Source organism: Ovis canadensis, chromosome 6 (assembly GCF_042477335.2).
Source record: "Ovis canadensis isolate MfBH-ARS-UI-01 breed Bighorn chromosome 6, ARS-UI_OviCan_v2, whole genome shotgun sequence".
NCBI lineage: Eukaryota > Metazoa > Chordata > Mammalia > Artiodactyla > Bovidae > Ovis > Ovis canadensis.
The window spans coordinates 102142135-102160462 of NC_091250.1; the positions used below are offsets into that span (position 1 = coordinate 102142135).

Consider the following 18328-nt stretch of genomic DNA (forward strand, 5'->3'; position numbering starts at 1 on the left):
CAAGGAGTGAATAGGAAGGATGTATTTTTCACTTATTAATGAAATTTTAATTAACATATCCAAAATATAATTTTAGATGCTTATTTTAAATGGCAGTGACAAGAAGAGGCTCTGTGGTACGTCTAGGCAAAAAATAAACCATAAAAGCCTTAAGCCTTATGCTGAGCCTCACAACTAGTATTAAAATGTGGAAGTGCTGAGCTACACAAACATGAACTATAGACAATCATGACATATTATAAACCCCGCATGACCTGTTATCATATTCTAAATCAAACTGAGTAGAAGCATTCCTTGGAATATGGGGTACAAAAATTCGATAGAAAAGCATTTCTAATCATCATGACTTCTTAGAATTCAAATTCTGTTCAGGTATTTCAAACCACAGAATTACCATATTATGGAGGAACAAGCTATAAATAGTGCTGTGCTAATCCATCAGAGATATTCCATTGCCTGGACTACTTGTCTTCATTTTAGGAAAAGAGGTAATATTTTCATTTATCTTTTTGCTATTCTATGTACCTTGTAATATTGTAAACCTAATAGCATTGTTCCAAAAAGTATTTTTTAAAGAAACTAATATCAGTGTACCTTAAGATTCTTTGAGAAATTGTTTGATAGCTAACAAAGCTACTGATTTATCTCCTTTTCAGTGCTTCTTAAAAAAATTAACATACACATACTAGAAATTGTTATACTGCTCTATCTTATGATGAAATGCCACAGTTTTAAGGATAAGCTAATCATAATGAGGATTTTGAAAATCCAGGGTGCTGCACATTAGATGTATGACCTCCTGGATCACTTTCTTCATCTGTTAATCAGACACATGTACCTAACAAATTGTTCCACAGACTAGAGAAAGAATTTACAACATACCTAGCACAACGTCTGGCAATAGCGGATGCTTCATAACTACAACTATTTCTATGTTTCTCATTTATCAACAAGATTAAAACATTTATTTAACTCTCAGTTAATATTTGTCCATGTTCCAGTTTCTTTCATCCATGGAAAATAAAATATCTTAAGTAAAACTGAGGTAAGTGGCTATATATAATGAACTTATTTCAAATTTTTAACTTATAAAATTTAATATATATATCATTTTAAAACATTGTCATTATGAAATGCTTATAAAGTGAATGTCATGTGCATTATCCTATAAAAGGAAACAAGAATATCTGGGATTCTTTAGTAGAAATGATAAATTAATAACAAAAGCAGGCAATGCTAATCTTAAGAGAGAATAATTCCCATGCATACACATTCTCTAAATTTGCACAGGCAAAGATCACCAGCAAATTTAACAATTTTGAGTCAAATAAAATCTTGCCATTTAAAAATAATTGATTTCAAATTTGTAGATCTACAGAGTAAAGCACTAAGTGAAAGTGAAGTTGCTCAGTCGTGTCCGACTCTTTGCGACCCCATGGACTGCAGCCTACCAGGCTCCTCCATCCATGGGATCTTCCAGGCAAAAGTACTGGAGTGGGTTGCCATTTCCACACTATTATATGTCAAAAAGGCATTGCTGCTGCTGTGTCGCTTCAGTCGTGTCCAACTCTGTGTGACCCCATACACAGCAGCCCACTAGGCTCCTCTGTTCCTGGGATTCTCCAGGCAAGAATACTGGAGTGGGTTGCCATTTCCTTCTCCAATGCATGAAAGTGAAAAAAAGTTAAGTTGCTCAGTCATGACCGACTCTTAGTGACCCCATGAACTGCAGCCTACCAGGCTCCTCCATCCATGGGATTTTCCAGGCAAGACTACTGGAGTGGGTTACCATTGCCTTCTCTGCAAAAAAGCATTAAAATAACTTTATTTCACTTTTCAGTTATTTGTTTATGCACTGGAAAAGTTGCATCGATATGTAGTCAGCAAACCTTGGGGACTTATATGTGGTCATAGTATTAGAGATTGAGCTGGAGGGGATCTTCTTAGTTAAAAATCTTGTTTGGTGGTTATTCTGTCAGGTTCAGTGATGTTCAGTGATGCTCAAGTTTCAGCAGCCTGTCCCAGGCTGAGCTGGGATCAGCAGGCTTCTTGTCCCCAGCAGAGTGATATTTTCACCTGCCAATTCTCCCCTTATAAGGGAGGCAGGCTCCATGTTTTGGCTCACCTGAAATCTGATTTTAAAAAGATTTCTGTTGTTTTTTGCATTTCTGATGATTCTCCACAAGATTTAAGAAGAATTGTAAAAAAAAATATGGCATTATTAGTATAAACATCACTATTTTTCATCAATGTATCTTTATGTCTGGAATAGTACCTGACATAGCAAGTAGTCATTGAATAAGTGGGTAAATTAATAAATAAATTAGCCATTTATACATAGGGTCAGTTATGCCACTAATTTGGTATGCCCAAATGAGCCTCCACTATTTAGAAACTAAGATTTCACATTTCCTTCTCCAGATTTTACATTATGTTGTGTTAATTTATTCTTGTAAAGAACTCATTGTATTCAAATCCATGCGTTTATCAATGAATCTACTTTTATCAGTCTTCATTGCCCTTTTCTAATTATCTGAAGATAATTTAATACATAATTAATGAGGAAATATGTGATTATAAGGAGAGTAAAACTGTTATTAATTAGCTTCTTATCTATTTCACAGGATCAAGTAAACATGAAGTTCTTCATTTTTACCTGCCTGTTGGCCGTTGCCCTTGCAAAGCATGTAAGTATAATAAGATACAGATGATAATATATTATGTAAATATAAGAATATTAAATTGTTTATGAGGATAATGTCAGGGGTAGACAGCAGGGAATAGAGAGGAAGTGTATAAACTTTGAAACCTATAATCAAAGATGGCCTTGGCTCTGCCTTATGTAAGTTATGAAGATGGACAAAAATACCACTTCTAAAGTGTTCTCCTTCTAGGATTGGAAAGATTTTTAGTTCTAAGTTAAAAAGCGTACACTTTCTTCCATAAACATTTGAATTTACTGGGGAAATATTTTCACTCCGAGAATCACTTCTTAAAAGTAAGAAACATGAAACCATAACAAGGACTTCTTTTAAAGTTCAGGAGAGTCACAGAGAAAATGTAGATTCCCAAACCATCTCTCAAGCATATGTCAGAATTTCATCATTCTTGACTCCAGTAGCTCAGCAACAACCATACTTTGATAGGAAACAGGGATGTGTTGAAGAGTGCTAACTTTAGGAGTTGGGCTTCCCAGGTGGCTCAGTGGTAAAGAATCCACCTGCAATGCAAGAGACTCCAGTTCCATCCCTGGGTCAGGAAGATCCCATGGAGAAGGAAATGGCAACCCACTCCAGTATTCTTGCCTGGAGAATTCCTTAAACAGAAGAGCGTGGCAGTCTACAGGCCGTGAGTTGCAAAGAGTCAGACACGACTGAGAGACTAAAGAGCAACAACTTTGAAAATGACTTGCCAGATAACCTAATGCAAAGTCAACCCTTCATTTCTCAAAGCAACATCTTCTAGTGAGAATGTTACAGAAATATTCATATCATACAGTGATAAAGAAGGACTAGATGCTTCACATGAAGCGCTTTGAAGATACAGGCTTGCAATCTGTTAGCTCCCTCAGGAGCAACTGGGCTTCTTCCCTTACCCTGCAGCCTGTGCTGCCAACACCTCTCCCAGGCCCAGTTCTCACTCAGTTCAGATTGGGCTTCTCTCGTGGCTCAGTTGCTAAAGACTCTGCCTGCCATGCTGGAGACGTGGGTTTGATACCAGGGTTGGGAAGATCCCCTGGAGAAGGGAAAGATTAACCACTCCAGTATTCTGACCTGGAGAATTCCATGGACTACACAGTCCAGAGGGTTGCAAAGAGTCAGATACTTTCATTCACTTTCACTTTTCAGATGTACCGTATCATCAGGGTGACCAGAGTTCTTTGCTTCCTTTCCATTTCCACACCTCACACATTAATCTTGAAAAGTTTCTGTTAGTCTCTAAATTTAAAGTCAAACCAAGAGCTTAGCTACAGTGAGAATTCCAGTTAGGTAAATATAAGATAAAATAAGCTTCAGTGGTCAATCTTATACCAAGTTTCATTGTTTCTTATTTATAATCTCCTAGTCTTAATTACTCGTCTCTGTAAATCAGTAATTGTCCTCAATCTTTCCCTTAAGACTAATTAAATCTAGCAATTAACAAAAACTAAATAAAACAAAATATCATGGTATTATAAACATTTTAAGATTCTGTAGCACATGTGCACATATATTATATTTTAAACGGTGATAGGATAAACTAAGAACCCAACATTTCCTAAAAGTAAGAACTACATTAAGCTATAAAAAGGATTTGTTTGACGTACAGAATGATTTGCTGGTAATAATATAGGATATAATATTATAATAATAATGAAAATATTCAACTAAATATCATGCATTTCCAGAAACAAATTCTTAAAAGTCTCTTGCCATCAAAACAACAGGAATAATGATAAAAACAAAACAAAATGGTGAGATACCTTGGCATTTTAAATCTACCATAAAACTGAAAACTGTATTTGCTTTTGTTTGTAGAAGATGGAACATGTCTCCTCCAGTGAGGTAAGATACTTTAGTATCAACAGAAAATCTTTTCAGTTAATAAAAACAGAATATGCCCTAAACTATTGTCTTTAAAATAATTTTTCACCAGTGAGTCTAGAACTATAGAATTAGAGAAAATTGGAAGTGCAACCACAATGAAAAAGTATATAGAGAGGAATAAAGACCAAAAATCTACACATTCAAATCACCAAAATTAGATTAGTACATTTTTTTTCTGAAGATGTCTCAATATTAATGAGGTATGTTCACAAGTCATGGTGAATATTTTGTGAGTACAGTAACAAGGATCCATTCTATGTTTCTGCAAAAAGGACTAAAGCTTTCTGGAGCCATATTACATGCTACTTCCTAAGTGACGTCCCAGCTATGGGTACAAACAGGTTCCCACAGTCACCGGCAGTGCCACCTAAGCATTCTCGTATTTTCCTGTGATGTGTTTAATCTCTCTTAAAAAGATAGAGGAAAAAATGTAATAATAATAATATGAAAAAAAACTGAAAATTGTACAGTAAAAAACCTATTCTTTCTGCCCTGTGGATGATACTTGGGAAAGTTTTTGATTCAGATATTCATAACCCAAAGCACAATGCAAAATGAGTTAGGTATATGAAATATAATAGTTAAGTAGAGGTAATGAAACTTCAGTTAATTTTGTTCTGTAATTCAGGTAAAGACTAATATGTTATCTACCCCATGGATAATGGTTGTAGATCAATATATGATTAAGCTAATATGAATTCAGTTTAGGTAAATGAGTAATATTGTCTTTCTTTTTCTAAGGAACCTATCAATATCTCCCAGGAAGTAAGTACCAAATTCTTAAGTCAAATATAATATATTTTAACTTTCTTTATTTAATCAAAGTTATAAAATAAATTTATTTATTTTGTAGATATATAAGCAGGAAAAGAATATGGCCATTCATCCCAGAAAGGTAAAGTTTGATTACTTTAGTCTATTAATCTTTCACTGATGAGACAGTTTTTCTATCAAACATCGATCACTTTCTCATTCAGTCAAAAAGAGAATTGTGTTTGTGATTGTGAAAATGGTGATGTTTTCATTGTTTTGTTTAAATGCTATATACTAATGAAAGGAATTCTGGGAAAAGATTTGAGAGCCATTTTTGAGCCACAATATTAAAATAGGATATCTTTGAAAGAATTTCTTGTTAAAGATTCATCATTTTTACTTTTCTTCCTTAATTCTGTACTCTTTTGTTCACAAAATCATATTTTCTTTGCTATAACTATATCCTCAAAAATATTATACTACATTTCAGTAAATGTTATATCCTTTTGGCTTTGTTTTCTTTTAGGAGAAACTTTGCACCACATCCTGTGAGGTACACACTGATTTCACATCTGTAGCATAATGTGAAGTAAAATATTATAGTATTTGAACTACATTGAAATTAACCTTTATTTGGAAAATATATTTCAAATCAATAAAACTTGAAAACCAAGATTATCTTTAAACAATGAGACCAAAATTATAGTCTTCTCAATTCTATTACTAAATCAAATGAAGAAAATATATCTTTGCATGAATCAACTAACACATTTGATTCCTAGAATCTATGAAGAATGAAGAACTTATCTTTTAGTGTTTTTCAGTATCAAACTTATTTTATTCTTTTTTAAAATTCTTTTTCTGTTACAATATTTTCTTAAAACTGACTCAATCAATTTATCACAAAAACAATATATATTTGCTTCCTAAAGCATGTCAGTTGCCCTAGTGATGTATTTTTCCTAATACATAATAAGTAACGACTATTAAAATGAGAAAGAAAAATCTATCCATGCCTTGCCTAAAGTTATCTTGTATATTCATTCATTCACTTGACAAATCTTTTATTCAACAAGAACTATGTCCCCAACATTGTCTTAGTCTCTAGGAATACAGTAAAAATTATGAGACTCATTGGGGATACAACAATAAACACAGTAAACAACAATAATTACTGCTGTCATCAAATAGGAAATTCTGTTATAACTTATACAAAACTCATACAATGAAAGCGAATCCAGTCTAATGCATCTCTTAATGAGAGAGAAATTTTTCCTTTTATATTCAGGAGAAAATAGTATAGCAATGCTGTGGGGAAATACATCTAATTATTTTTCTTCTCTCTTTAAGGAAGTTGTAAGGAACGCAAATGAAGAGGTGAGAAATTTTTATACATTTGAACATTTTTTGTTCATATTACCAATATTTAATATTCTAAAATTAGTAATGACATATGGGAACATGTTTAAATTTCCTTTATTAATAAACTGGAAAATGATTTATAAGTTCCTTCAAAATGACAGTTTTTCCCTGTCCACTTGAGTAATGTCCACCTAAATCACTGTGTATTCTCTTGAGCCACTTACATTTAAATATATGATCATTTTTATCTCTTCCACTTATTTGCTAAAGGTGATTAAAAACAAGCAGCCAAGAAGCCTGGTTGCATTGCTTTTATTTCAATCCTTTTAACTTATCATACTAATTATCATGTTTGTAATAAGAGACATATCCCAAGTAAACATTAACATGCAAGGAATAATGTTTGCATTTCTTCAGGTAAACGGATTTATATTGTATATATTATTTTTTTCAAGGAATATTCTATCAGATCATCTAGTGAGGTAAGAGACCTTTTCTCTTAACACTGAATAGCAAGTTCATCCAAAATAGATTTTCAGCAATGTGTAGTAATTTGTTGTTAACATCACAAATAGGGTGTGTAATGGAGAAATCATTTACCCAAACTTAATGTCATACTGGGGAGACTGGGAAGTGACTATCTACACCCTGGTGTACATGGATGTTCTTTCACAGAGGTATCAAATATCTGACTCCAGAGGAAAGAAATAAAGACATGCTCTGGTATTGATAGAAATACCCAAGCAATGAGCACAATGGGGAAAGGTGTCTGGAAAAGGGAGAACCATAGCCTTGGCTCAGAGCCTTGAGGCTGCGCCTGAAGACTTCCTACTTAACATCTAGGAAGCCTGCTTTACTGTTTCTCTAGGCCACGGGTCTGTCTGGAATGGACAGCCAATGGCCTCCTATAAATAGCAATGTGTCATCCAGAAAAGGTATACTGGATTCAGTTTGCCACATCTCACTAGGCCAACTTTGTAAACTTGTCACCTGTTTACACTCCCTAAGCATTTCATATTGAATTAATAATGTAGAATTGATGAAAACTTTAAAATTAAACATGTTTTCAGTCACATGTTATTACTTTGAAACTGAGGACTCTGAATTTTCCATGTATTGAATCTCTAATAAATACTGCAACTCCAATACTTTGGCCACCTCATGTGAAGAGCTGACTCATTGGAAAAGACCCTGATGCTGGGGGGGATTGGGGGCAGGAGGAGAGGCAGAGGATAAGATGGCTGGATGGCATCACTGACTCGATGGACAGGAGTTTGGGTGAACTCCGAGAGTTGGTGATGAACAGGGAGGCCTGACGTGCTGCAATTCATGGGGTCGCAAAGAGTCGGACACGACTGAGAGACTGAACTGAACTGAACTGAATAAATACTGTAATTTCTCAGTAGTAGTAGCTTGGACTCTAAATATACTTAATGAATTGCCCTTTCTACTCTAGTACAATGCTAAGACTAAATCATGCAAGTTAAGTTAATCCTCCTTTTCTTCCCTGAAGGAATCTGCTGAAGTTGCCCCAGAGGTAACTAATTTTCATTCAAATAAAATGAAATTCATATCGCCCAGCTTTGTTTTCTCTTTGTGTATTTTTATAACAAGTGTTTTGTTTTCTTAACAGGAAGTTAAGATTACTGTGGATGATAAGCACTACCAGAAAGCCCTGGTAAATTTTTCATACAAATTATTACTTCAAGTAAACAGTCATAGTACCACTGCTTCTTCTCCAAATGTTCACATAACTATTCCATCCCAGTTACAGAAAATTTTATGTTACTAAACAACCCTTGTTAGGTAAATTTGCAATGTTGTATAAATTATCTAATTAAATAAAGTTCTAAGAAACTTGGTTCTTCTATAATCTACTTTTGACACATAGAGAAGATTCAATACTGGAGTAAATATTGGTAATTTTCTTTCTCTCTAGAATGAAATCAATCAGTTTTATCAGAAGTTCCCCCAGTATCTCCAGTATCTGTATCAAGGCCCAATTGTTTTGAACCCATGGGATCAGGTTAAGAGAAATGCTGGCCCCTTTACTCCCACCGTGGTGAGTGCTGCTTTTTTATATGTTGTTTCTTGTTTATTTTTTTTTCTTTCTGTTTTTGGTGAAGGATGAGTTCAGGATAAAGATTTGTAAAATGTCTAGAGATAAAATGTCCCAACGAGACAAGTTTTAACTTAGAAAGTAGAACAACTGCAAAAATCTTATAGTCCAGAAATTAAACCACAAACAAAACATAGCTCAAGAACAAATAACAATAGCAACCATAATGACAAATAAGTAATTTAATTTAAATTGAACATAGCTGTCTTAAGAGTATGCTTCTATATCATTTTGCTTGGCTTCTCAAACAATTCTCTAAGAGGAGATGGTAATCATTAATTTCATGTAACAAAAATATTGCTTTGTTAAGAAAATACAAAGAAATGAGGTAATTTACCTAGGTTCCAGGTTCTCTCTCTACCATTTTCTTTCATAAAACAGTCTGTCTTACGGAATGTTTTCGCACATGAGGAATAAATAATGAAAGTTTTCATGGTCCTTTTTTTTTTGGATATAGAACAGAGAGCAGCTCTCCACCAGTGAGGTAAGGCATTTACCTACAAAGGCAATAATCTGATAACTAGTAAGATATTATTCACTTATTATACACTGTACTAGACAGTCTTTGATGTAGTTGCTTAAGCAATAAATCTGGATTTACGTAAAAATTGAAAAAATTTTTCCGATTGGAAAACTGGAACTTTAGATCCCTAAGAAAAATCTGGGAAAGGCAGAACAAATATGTACACATTGAAGATACAAAGATTGGATCTGTGCTAGTATACTTTGTCAAAATGCTGTTACTACTTCTTTTTTTATAGCTCACCATTAATATTACTATCACACCATGAGACCTGGTATAGATCTTAAATTTTAGAAACAGAGTGAGAGAAATTCAATGTATTATTCTGAAATAAGAACGCAAATTAATTCAGATCCATATAAATTGCTGTTATCTAAGTGTCTTCCTGCACATCACACATAATTAAACACATTTTCACATCACATAGGAAATTGCCTAGTTTTATTCCTACTTCATAATGAATAAAATATTTGAGAAAAGAGAAATAGCAGTTTCATAAGTAAGACTAAAATGTATCATTTCAATTTTTTCTTAAGATATCTGCCAACTCCTCTCAGGAAGCAAGTCGAAAGCACTTACATTAAAATACGGTTAAGAAATTACTTTTTATGTTGTTACAGTTATAAAATATTTATTTGCATAAATATAATCAGGAGACAATGTGGTTATGCAGACCAGGCAGATAAAATGTATCTACATATTTATTGATTCATTGATATGTCATTCATCATTCACTTAAGAAATATGCATTTAACCAGCATTATGCCCTTTACATTATGTTAGACTCTTGGGATACAACAGTGATTTACAAAGCAATAAAAATAAATTGAATTATTCTTTATAAAAGAGGAGTTTTTCTACATATAGTCAAAAGGAAATTATGTATAGACAATACAGTGGGAATTAAATGTCTAATTCTTCTTTTATTTTTCGAGGAAAATTCAAAGAAGACCATTGATATGGTAAGATATTATTTCTATATGAAGCTTTTAATTAATAGTTTCAAAATCTAATATCAATAATTAGGCTTATCTGAAACATTCTTCTTTTAATAAAAGAGTTATATTTGTAAGTTATTTAAAAATATGATTTTTCTCCAACACTTAACTCTGTTCCACTCAATTGTCTTGAATTCTTTCAATTAAGTCCTTCCATGCGAGCAAGACTTTTCTATATCACAAAAGTTTTATATTATTTCCACTGCTTCTTTCTTTTTAATCAAATTTTTGAACTAAATATTTTACTTCAATTCTTTTTTACCTATTGTACTATTATTCTTTTTGTAAAATGAGAAAGAACTAAAACTCCACAAATGTTAAAATTATACTGTTACTGCTAAGAATTCAATTATCTTGGTCCCCAAATTTTGACTATTTTTTTTATTTCTCCCAGAATCTTCTAATAGTTCATCCAGTGAGAAAAAATATATTTTTAAAATAAATAACCAACTAGTTTATTGCACTTTTCTGCTGTTAATTATTTTAAGCATATTAGCTATTTGCTAATACTTAATTTTTTAACAGAGCCACATCAAAATAGCCAGTAAAATAAAGAAAAACACATGTAAGAAAAATACACAGATTCAGAGTCATTTTAGAGATCTGAAAGGAAGTATATCCAAAGGTTTGAGTAGCTGTTCTAGCCATGCTTTTGATAATGTTCAGCTGGACCCTGATTCACTGATAACAGGCATTTTTCAAATAAGCCAATGCCAAATAAGCATCCTGTCAATTGTTTTCACCATAGTTCTATCCTGAATCTCTCTGGTTGTTTAAGGGGTTGAATCCTGGATTGGGTTATGGGTTGTGTAAATCACAGTTACAAGAACACTTGCTGTGTTAGAATGAGTCAAGTGGAAAAACGCAATGGGAAGACATCCCAGGAAAGGATGAAACATGGATTGTGGCCCACAGTCTTATGGCCTGAGGCACAGTCCAACATCAACCTCATTGAGAGCTTTAGGAGCATGCCTTACCCTTTCTTTCAATTTGGGGGTTCATACCCATTAAAAAGGGCTTCCCAGATGGCGCTAGCACTAAAGAACCAGCCTGCCAATGCAGGAGACAAGAAACACAGATTTGATCCCTGGGTTGAGAAGATTGACTGAAGAAGGGCATGGCAACCCATTCCCATATTTTTGCCTGGAGCATCCCATGGACAGAGGAGTCTGGCAGGCTACAGTCCATAGAGTTGCAGAGAGTCACATAGGACTGAAGTGACTTAGCATGAAGGGAGGCACAGCCATTAAAAAAACAATGGTCTTCCCAGAAAGGATATGCATGCTCTGCTACATACCTCCAGAGCCTGCTTTGTTTTAGTTTTCCCTCTCTCTCTCCCCCTCTCCTCTACTCCCTGGCTTTGCATCTGCTATACTCAATGAAAAATTGACATTGTATGAATAATATACATAAATGGAAACTCAAAACATACTTTCAATCAGTCAATTATCATATTGACACAGAGAATGCTTTGAAAATGCATATTCAAACATTAAATTCATAATAAATTTCTATAAAACAGCACTTTGTTACTTGATAGTAGTGATTTAGCCTTGAATTGTTAAAAATAATTAGCTCTAGTTCTCTACTGTAATGATACAGACAAAATTACTGGTGGGCTATTCAAGTAAAGCTGATTTTCATTTTTTTTTTTCCATAAGGAATCAACAGAAGTATTCACTAAGGTAAGTAATTTCCTGTCAAACAAAATTAATTACATGCTATCCTATAATATTTGCTTTGCATTTATTGCAGTTTATTTTTATCATTAACAGAAAACTAAACTGACTGAAGAAGAAAAGAATCGCCTAAATTTTCTGGTAAATTTTTATACAAACATGTGAGCACACTCAGACTCAGCTTGGACACCACTGAACCACAATCCTCTCAACAACAACAAAGCAAAACAAAAAACTCACATTTTTTTAAACAAATTCTAATTTCTATAAGTCTTCCTTATACTTTATGAAAACTATTGCAAAAACCCTCTCCCATTGTACCAGTTGTACTATTGCCATGTATCCACACAACCAGTCATTCTAAAAACTCACTGACTTTTCATTTTGTAAAAATAGAAAATTATCCTGAAGACAGATACCACTGTGTTTAATCTCTATAATAATCTATAGTTGTACCCATATAAATGGTTCAAAATAGAACACAGAGGAGAGGGATATTTAATTACAGAATAGGTGACAAGCAATATAGTATCATTTACTTCTATAAGATAAATGACACTCAGAGATTAACAATTGGCTCAGTGTCGCAGATTCTACTGAGTTAAATCACACATTCTATATGACTCTAAGGACTAAAATATTTCCACGAGCTGTGGAAAAGAAGCTGCAATCTAAGACACTGTTAATAAATTATCCTCTTGCCTTCTTACCCAAATATTTTTTTCTTTTTTTCCCACTTAAGCATTTTGACATTAGAGTTTGAAATAACCAAAGAATATTGTTAAACCTACCATTTATTTTATAAAAGTAAACATAATTTTATATGAATAAACTTTACTTTGCTTAAGTCTGTTTGGTATCATTTAGAATTTATCCAAGTAAAACTTTATTTGGTTAGGTCCAGGTGTTCTGACATATGGGATAATGGAATAATTATAATTTTCCTAGAAAAAAATCAGCCAGTATTACCAGAAATTTGCCTGGCCCCAGTATCTCAAGACTGTTGATCAGCATCAGAAAGCTATGAAGCCATGGACTCAACCTAAGACAAACGCTATTCCCTATGTGGTGAGTTCTCCCTTTTATTTTTAATTTTAAAACCGAGTTGTCTTTTGTAATAAAAATAAGATAGGGAAATGAAATATGGAAATAAAATTCTAAGTTCTAAAGTAAAACCTAAATCAAAATTAAATGAATGTTCTAGGCTGGAAACTGAATTATAAATCATATAGGGTGAACAGAGCTAAATAAGCAGAAATAATTATCATGATACATTGTGTTTGCATTGGATTTAAATTTCATAAGTATTTGCTTATAATATTTCAGTTGATTCTATAGCATTTCCTGAAGGTGGGTCAGCATAGAGAATATTACTGCCATTTCACAAAAGTATCTGAAATTCCAAAAAGTAGCCTGACCAAACTCTAATTAACATTTCTCCTTTGTTTCATTTTTGTTTAAATGTGACTGAGAAAATGTATTTTAACATAAGGAATAAGGGAGAGAGCAGGAAATTTTACCTAGAAAACCAAGAATTTAATATAAAAATATAAGATTGGAATCCAGAAGACCTGACATAAATAAACTTTTGATCTGGGGCAAGTCACTTCATTTATATGGATTTTTTAAATATGATTTACTGTATTGGATATACATATAGCATTTAAAGATATCTTCCCCGTGATTAGAGAAAATAAGAATTTAGTATCCGTAGTTTGAATATAATGTGCCAAAATTTTTTCTAAATATTTCCACAGAGTTGTAAATATTCTTTTTGTTTGTTATTATAAGCAATTAGCTAAAATATATTATTTCTTTCTCTTTTAAAGAGGTACCTTTAAGATTTTTGAATTAACTGCTTCTACCTGGTTATGGTAAGTAACTTTAGGCTTATAATTTAAACAATAAATGGGATTTTTGTGTGAAGGATGACTAATATTAAGTAATATACATACATGTTAAATTGCTTCAGTCATGTCTGACTCTGTGTGATCCTATCAACTATAGCCCACCAGGCTCCTCTATCCATGATATTCTCCAGTCAAAAATACTAGAGTGGGTTGCCATGCCCTCTTCCAAGGGATCTTCCTGATCCAGGGATCGAACCCATGTCTCTTACATCTGCACTGGCAGGCAGGTTCTTACCACTAACGTCACATGGGCAGTATATAGCTTCAACTTTAAGTCATACTTGGTTTATGAAATATTTAAAATTTTGATTATACCTTCTGGATTCACAAATTAAGTGATCTGTATATTTCATGCATTTTATAAATATTTTGAAAATAAATTTTAGAGAAGATTCTCTATAGCTGATGATAAATTCAGTCAGAAGCAAGAGCTCTGGGGGAAAATTGTCACAAGCATAATGGTCACAAGAATGATACCTGTCACCTTAGAGCTCAGACCCAGAATTTCAGTTTGGTGAAAGATCTGCAATATAGTTTTCTCACACAAGTTAGTTTAAAACAAGCATTATTTTCTCTGGAAAAAAATCATTATCTTTTTAAACACATAAAACCTACTTCTCCTAGTGATTCTCTTTGACATTTTAAACATTGCCTTAAAACCATGATGAACAGTCAAGGAAACAAGTATACATCAATGTTGCTTTTTTGTGTAGTCACTTTTTCTTTGATATTGTCCTTGCAGTACATAAGTCATCTCCAATCTTGGCATTCTGTCTCACTCAAGATTTCTTGTTCTTTGTATGTGTCCTGCAGTGGGACAAAGTAGGTTTCAGAGGAACGAGTAGTAACAGTGGTAGTAATTTATTGAGGCCTTGCAATGCTTGTCACAATCCTAAGCCCTTTGCCTATATTAAATTTCATGTTCACAAAAACCTACATAACCAATATTATTAGCCACGTTGAGATAAGGAAATTGCTTGTTCATGATCACCGTGTAAAAGTGGGAAAGCCAAGAATCCAGCACAGATTTCCAGTTCTAGGACTCAAACACTCCACTATTGATGCCAAGCTACAATCCAAGTCCAACTAGAGGAATCTTTTAGAACACTTTTTTGGCTTTAGGTTATGTTGTCACAAACTTGATTTGCTTTGTCATATCACTTTTTCCCTCCAAATTATGGAAAGAATTAGACTACTTCGCAAAATAATTTTCTGTGGAAAGAAAAAAGAATAACTATTATGAATATGAGCTGAATATTCAGTTGTGTTTAATAAATAGCCTTATTCACTTTGCTATCATTATTTATATACTTATTCTACATTTAAAAATTGATCATGTGTTCCATACTGTGAGAGACATGAAGGAGACAAAAATAAGGTACCAAACTTATCTTCATTAAGCTCTATTCTAGACAAAGTCACAGAAATGCAATACAAGGTGCCAGATGCTAAGTCAGAGACATCAGAAATATGTAGTAGTACAAAAATATCTAGTGATGCCTCAAACATAAGTCTTAAAGTAAGTCCTTTCGGATAATTAGAAATAGGCTAAGCAAAGCAATGACAAAGGAAAAAAAAAGGTATCAAACTGATAGAAAAATGACAAAAGAAATAGAGAAACCAAAAATGCAAGTCAGTTTTAAAGAATTTAATAATTTTAGCAATTTCTTAATGTATCAGCCGATTGTCATTTTGCATAATTATTTTGTTTTATTAAAATCTAGATTTCAATTAGATTAAAGGGTTTTAGGTGCAGGAAGCAATAACATTTCATGTTTAATAAATTATTTAGAAAATAAGAATAATTAAATATTCCTTCAAGTTACTGAAGTGTAAATATTTACCACTTTATCAGTTCAGTCGCTCAGTCGTGTCCAACTCTTTGTGATCCCATGAATCGCAGCACTCCAGGCCTCCCCGTCCATCCCCAACTCCCAGAGTTCACTCAAACTCACATCCATCGAGTCAGTGATGCCATCCAGCCATCTCATCCTCGGTCGCCCCCTTCTCCTCCTGCCCCCAATCCCTCCCAGCATCAGAATCTTTTCCAATGAGTCAACTCTTCTCATGAGGTGGAGTTTCAGCTTTAGCATCATTCCCTCCAAGGAAATCTCAGGGTTGATCTCCTTCAGAATAGACTGGTTGGATCTCCTTGCAGTCCAAGGGACTCTCAAGAGTCTTCTCCAACACCACCACAGTTCAAAAGTATCAATTCTTTAGTGCTCAGCTTTCTTCACAGTCCAACTCTCATATCCATACATGATCACTGGAAAAATCATAGCCTTGACTAGACGGACCTTTGTTGGCAAAGTAATATCTCAGCTTTTCAATATGCTGTCTAGGTTGGTCATAACTTTTCTTCAAAGAAGTAAGTGTTTTTTAATTTCATGGCTGCAGTCACCATCTGCCGTGATCTTATAAATAAATATAAATATTAATACTAATTTTATTTGTTGGATTAAAGAAACTGGCTATCAGTTTTCACTCATGCATTAAATTATTTCACAAATAGTTATTAAAATCCTACTACTATGTGCTAGGTTATCATATTGAACACTAGAAAATATTAACTAATAATAGTTACAAATAATAACATTTTGGATACATGTATATACATGGCTGAATCCCTTTGCTGTTCACTTGAAACTACCACAACATTGTTAATCAAATATACCCCAATACAAAATAAAGTTTAAAGTTTGAAAAAAAATAATAACATTCTGCTAAACTAGTATGGATGAGTATGTGTGGGTTCTGTATACAGACATACATTATTTCTTGAATATAGATCAATAGGTAATGTAGTATTCTGTTTTCCTTTTCAGGTTGGACTGGAAAATCTATCTTCTACAGTTTCATATCTACCACTTTACTTCATACAACCAGCATGTTTGGGGTGGCGCATCAATAAGACAAATCGCAGAGTATTTCCTGAATTATTTATACTCTCCCTGTTAGTTTATATTGAATATACTGGGTTTATATGGTGGTTTCATACAAACTTAGCTGATGATTATTTAAAATCCTTTCCCTAATCTTTCTGAGTTATAGAAATATTTTTCTTTCCCTCTGGAAATAAAATGTCAAGTGCATTCTTTGGTGTGTAATCATCATTTCCATCGTTCATAGTGGCCCATGAGGCTGTGGATTATATTGTTTGTTGTTTAGTTGCTAAGTCATATCCAACTCTTTGAGACCATGACCCACTAGGCTCCTCTGTCCATGGGATTTCCCAGACAAGAATACTGGAGTGGGTAACCATTTCCTTCTCCAGCGGATCTTTCTGACCCAGGGATTAAACCCTTGTCTCCTGAATTGCAGGTAAATTCTTTTCTGCTGAGCCACCGGGGAAGGCTTCATGGATTATAACATAAAGAGTCTTATAAAAGAGTCCTAACAGTAACTCTGAACCAGCTTGACTACCATCAAAAGAACCATACACTTTCTGAGTAATCCAATCTTCCTTCTCTTAAATATTACTTATTATATTCTCCAACCACAGCTAGGTTTACAGTATTATTCAATCATCATTCTACCTTTTTTTTTTTTTACTTTGTGCCCATCATCTGCCACAGCATTAACCCCAAACCTTCACCAGAGGCTTCAGTTCTCCTGTCTCTGGTTGCCTTGTCACACTAAAGTAGGGAGTCAGGCATTGGGAACATAAACCTTCCAAAGTCCCCTAGTAATGGTATTAACAACTGGAGAAATAGCAAAAACAAATGGCTTCATGTATGGAACATAAGAAAATTCTAGAAGGGTGACATATCCAAAGAAGACAGAGGGATAGGGAACTTAAAGGAAAGTGAATTAAAGAGGAAAGAATGAAGATGAAAGCTATTTGAGCTTAGAAATTTCTGTGAAACATTTGCTTGTGATGGGAAGACATTGGAGAAGTTTTCATAGGCAAGTGACATTATATGATAAGTATCTTTGATGAAAAGATCTGAAAATTGGAGACTTTTTCTTTGATTCAGTAGACTACTCCAGTCCTTTAACCTTCTCATTGTACTCCATTCTATCCAAGCCTTCTTAACCTCACTTTTTTTCCTATTCAGGCTAAACACTGAAGGGTTTCTCAGAAGAAGGGTACACATGCCATATATTTTGAAAGAGCAGAAGGGGTAGAAGCTAAGAGAATTTTACTTTGTCGTCATAGAACTCTCGATCCCTTAACACTCTGAATATATTCCATTCTATTTCTTATTCGCCTCACTTCCTTTCTTACACAGCACAGACTTCACCCTTAGATTTTTTTAAAGTATCATTTTGATAACTCTTGTAACTCTTCTGTCCCTCTGTACTTAGTGCTACTAGAAAGCATGCAACCATGAACTAAATTTCTACTGCTACTTCATGCAAAGCAGCTGAATACTAAAGTAAGTTTGTTTTTTAAAC

The 18328-nt window shown here is 33.6% G+C and overlaps 1 protein-coding gene across 1 annotated transcript; it reads left to right on the forward strand.

Moving 5' to 3' along the window:
• Positions 1-453: 453 nt before the first annotated feature.
• LOC138442919 (alpha-S2-casein) lies at positions 454-17021 on the forward strand. Its single transcript, XM_069595034.1, has 18 exons — positions 454-488; positions 2625-2687; positions 4518-4544; positions 5328-5351; positions 5440-5481; positions 5866-5892; positions 6690-6716; positions 7157-7183; positions 8215-8238; positions 8335-8379; positions 8641-8763; positions 9278-9304; positions 10279-10305; positions 12003-12026; positions 12117-12161; positions 12969-13088; positions 13850-13894; positions 16756-17021. Exons 2-17 carry the CDS (start codon positions 2637-2639, stop codon positions 13859-13861), a joined length of 672 nt encoding a protein of 223 aa, XP_069451135.1. The 5' UTR covers positions 454-488; positions 2625-2636; the 3' UTR covers positions 13862-13894; positions 16756-17021.
• Positions 17022-18328: the final 1307 nt, after the last annotated feature.

Coding starts and splice junctions, on each gene's coding strand:
- LOC138442919 (XM_069595034.1), top strand. CDS start 2,637: ATGAAGTTCTTCATTTTTACCTGCCTGTTGGCCGTTGCCCTTGCAAAG. Junction 4,545..5,327: donor AACATGTCTCCTCCAGTGAG/GTAAGATACTTT, acceptor TCTTTTTCTAAG/GAACCTATCAATATCTCCCA. Junction 5,893..6,689: donor TTTGCACCACATCCTGTGAG/GTACACACTGAT, acceptor TCTCTCTTTAAG/GAAGTTGTAAGGAACGCAAA.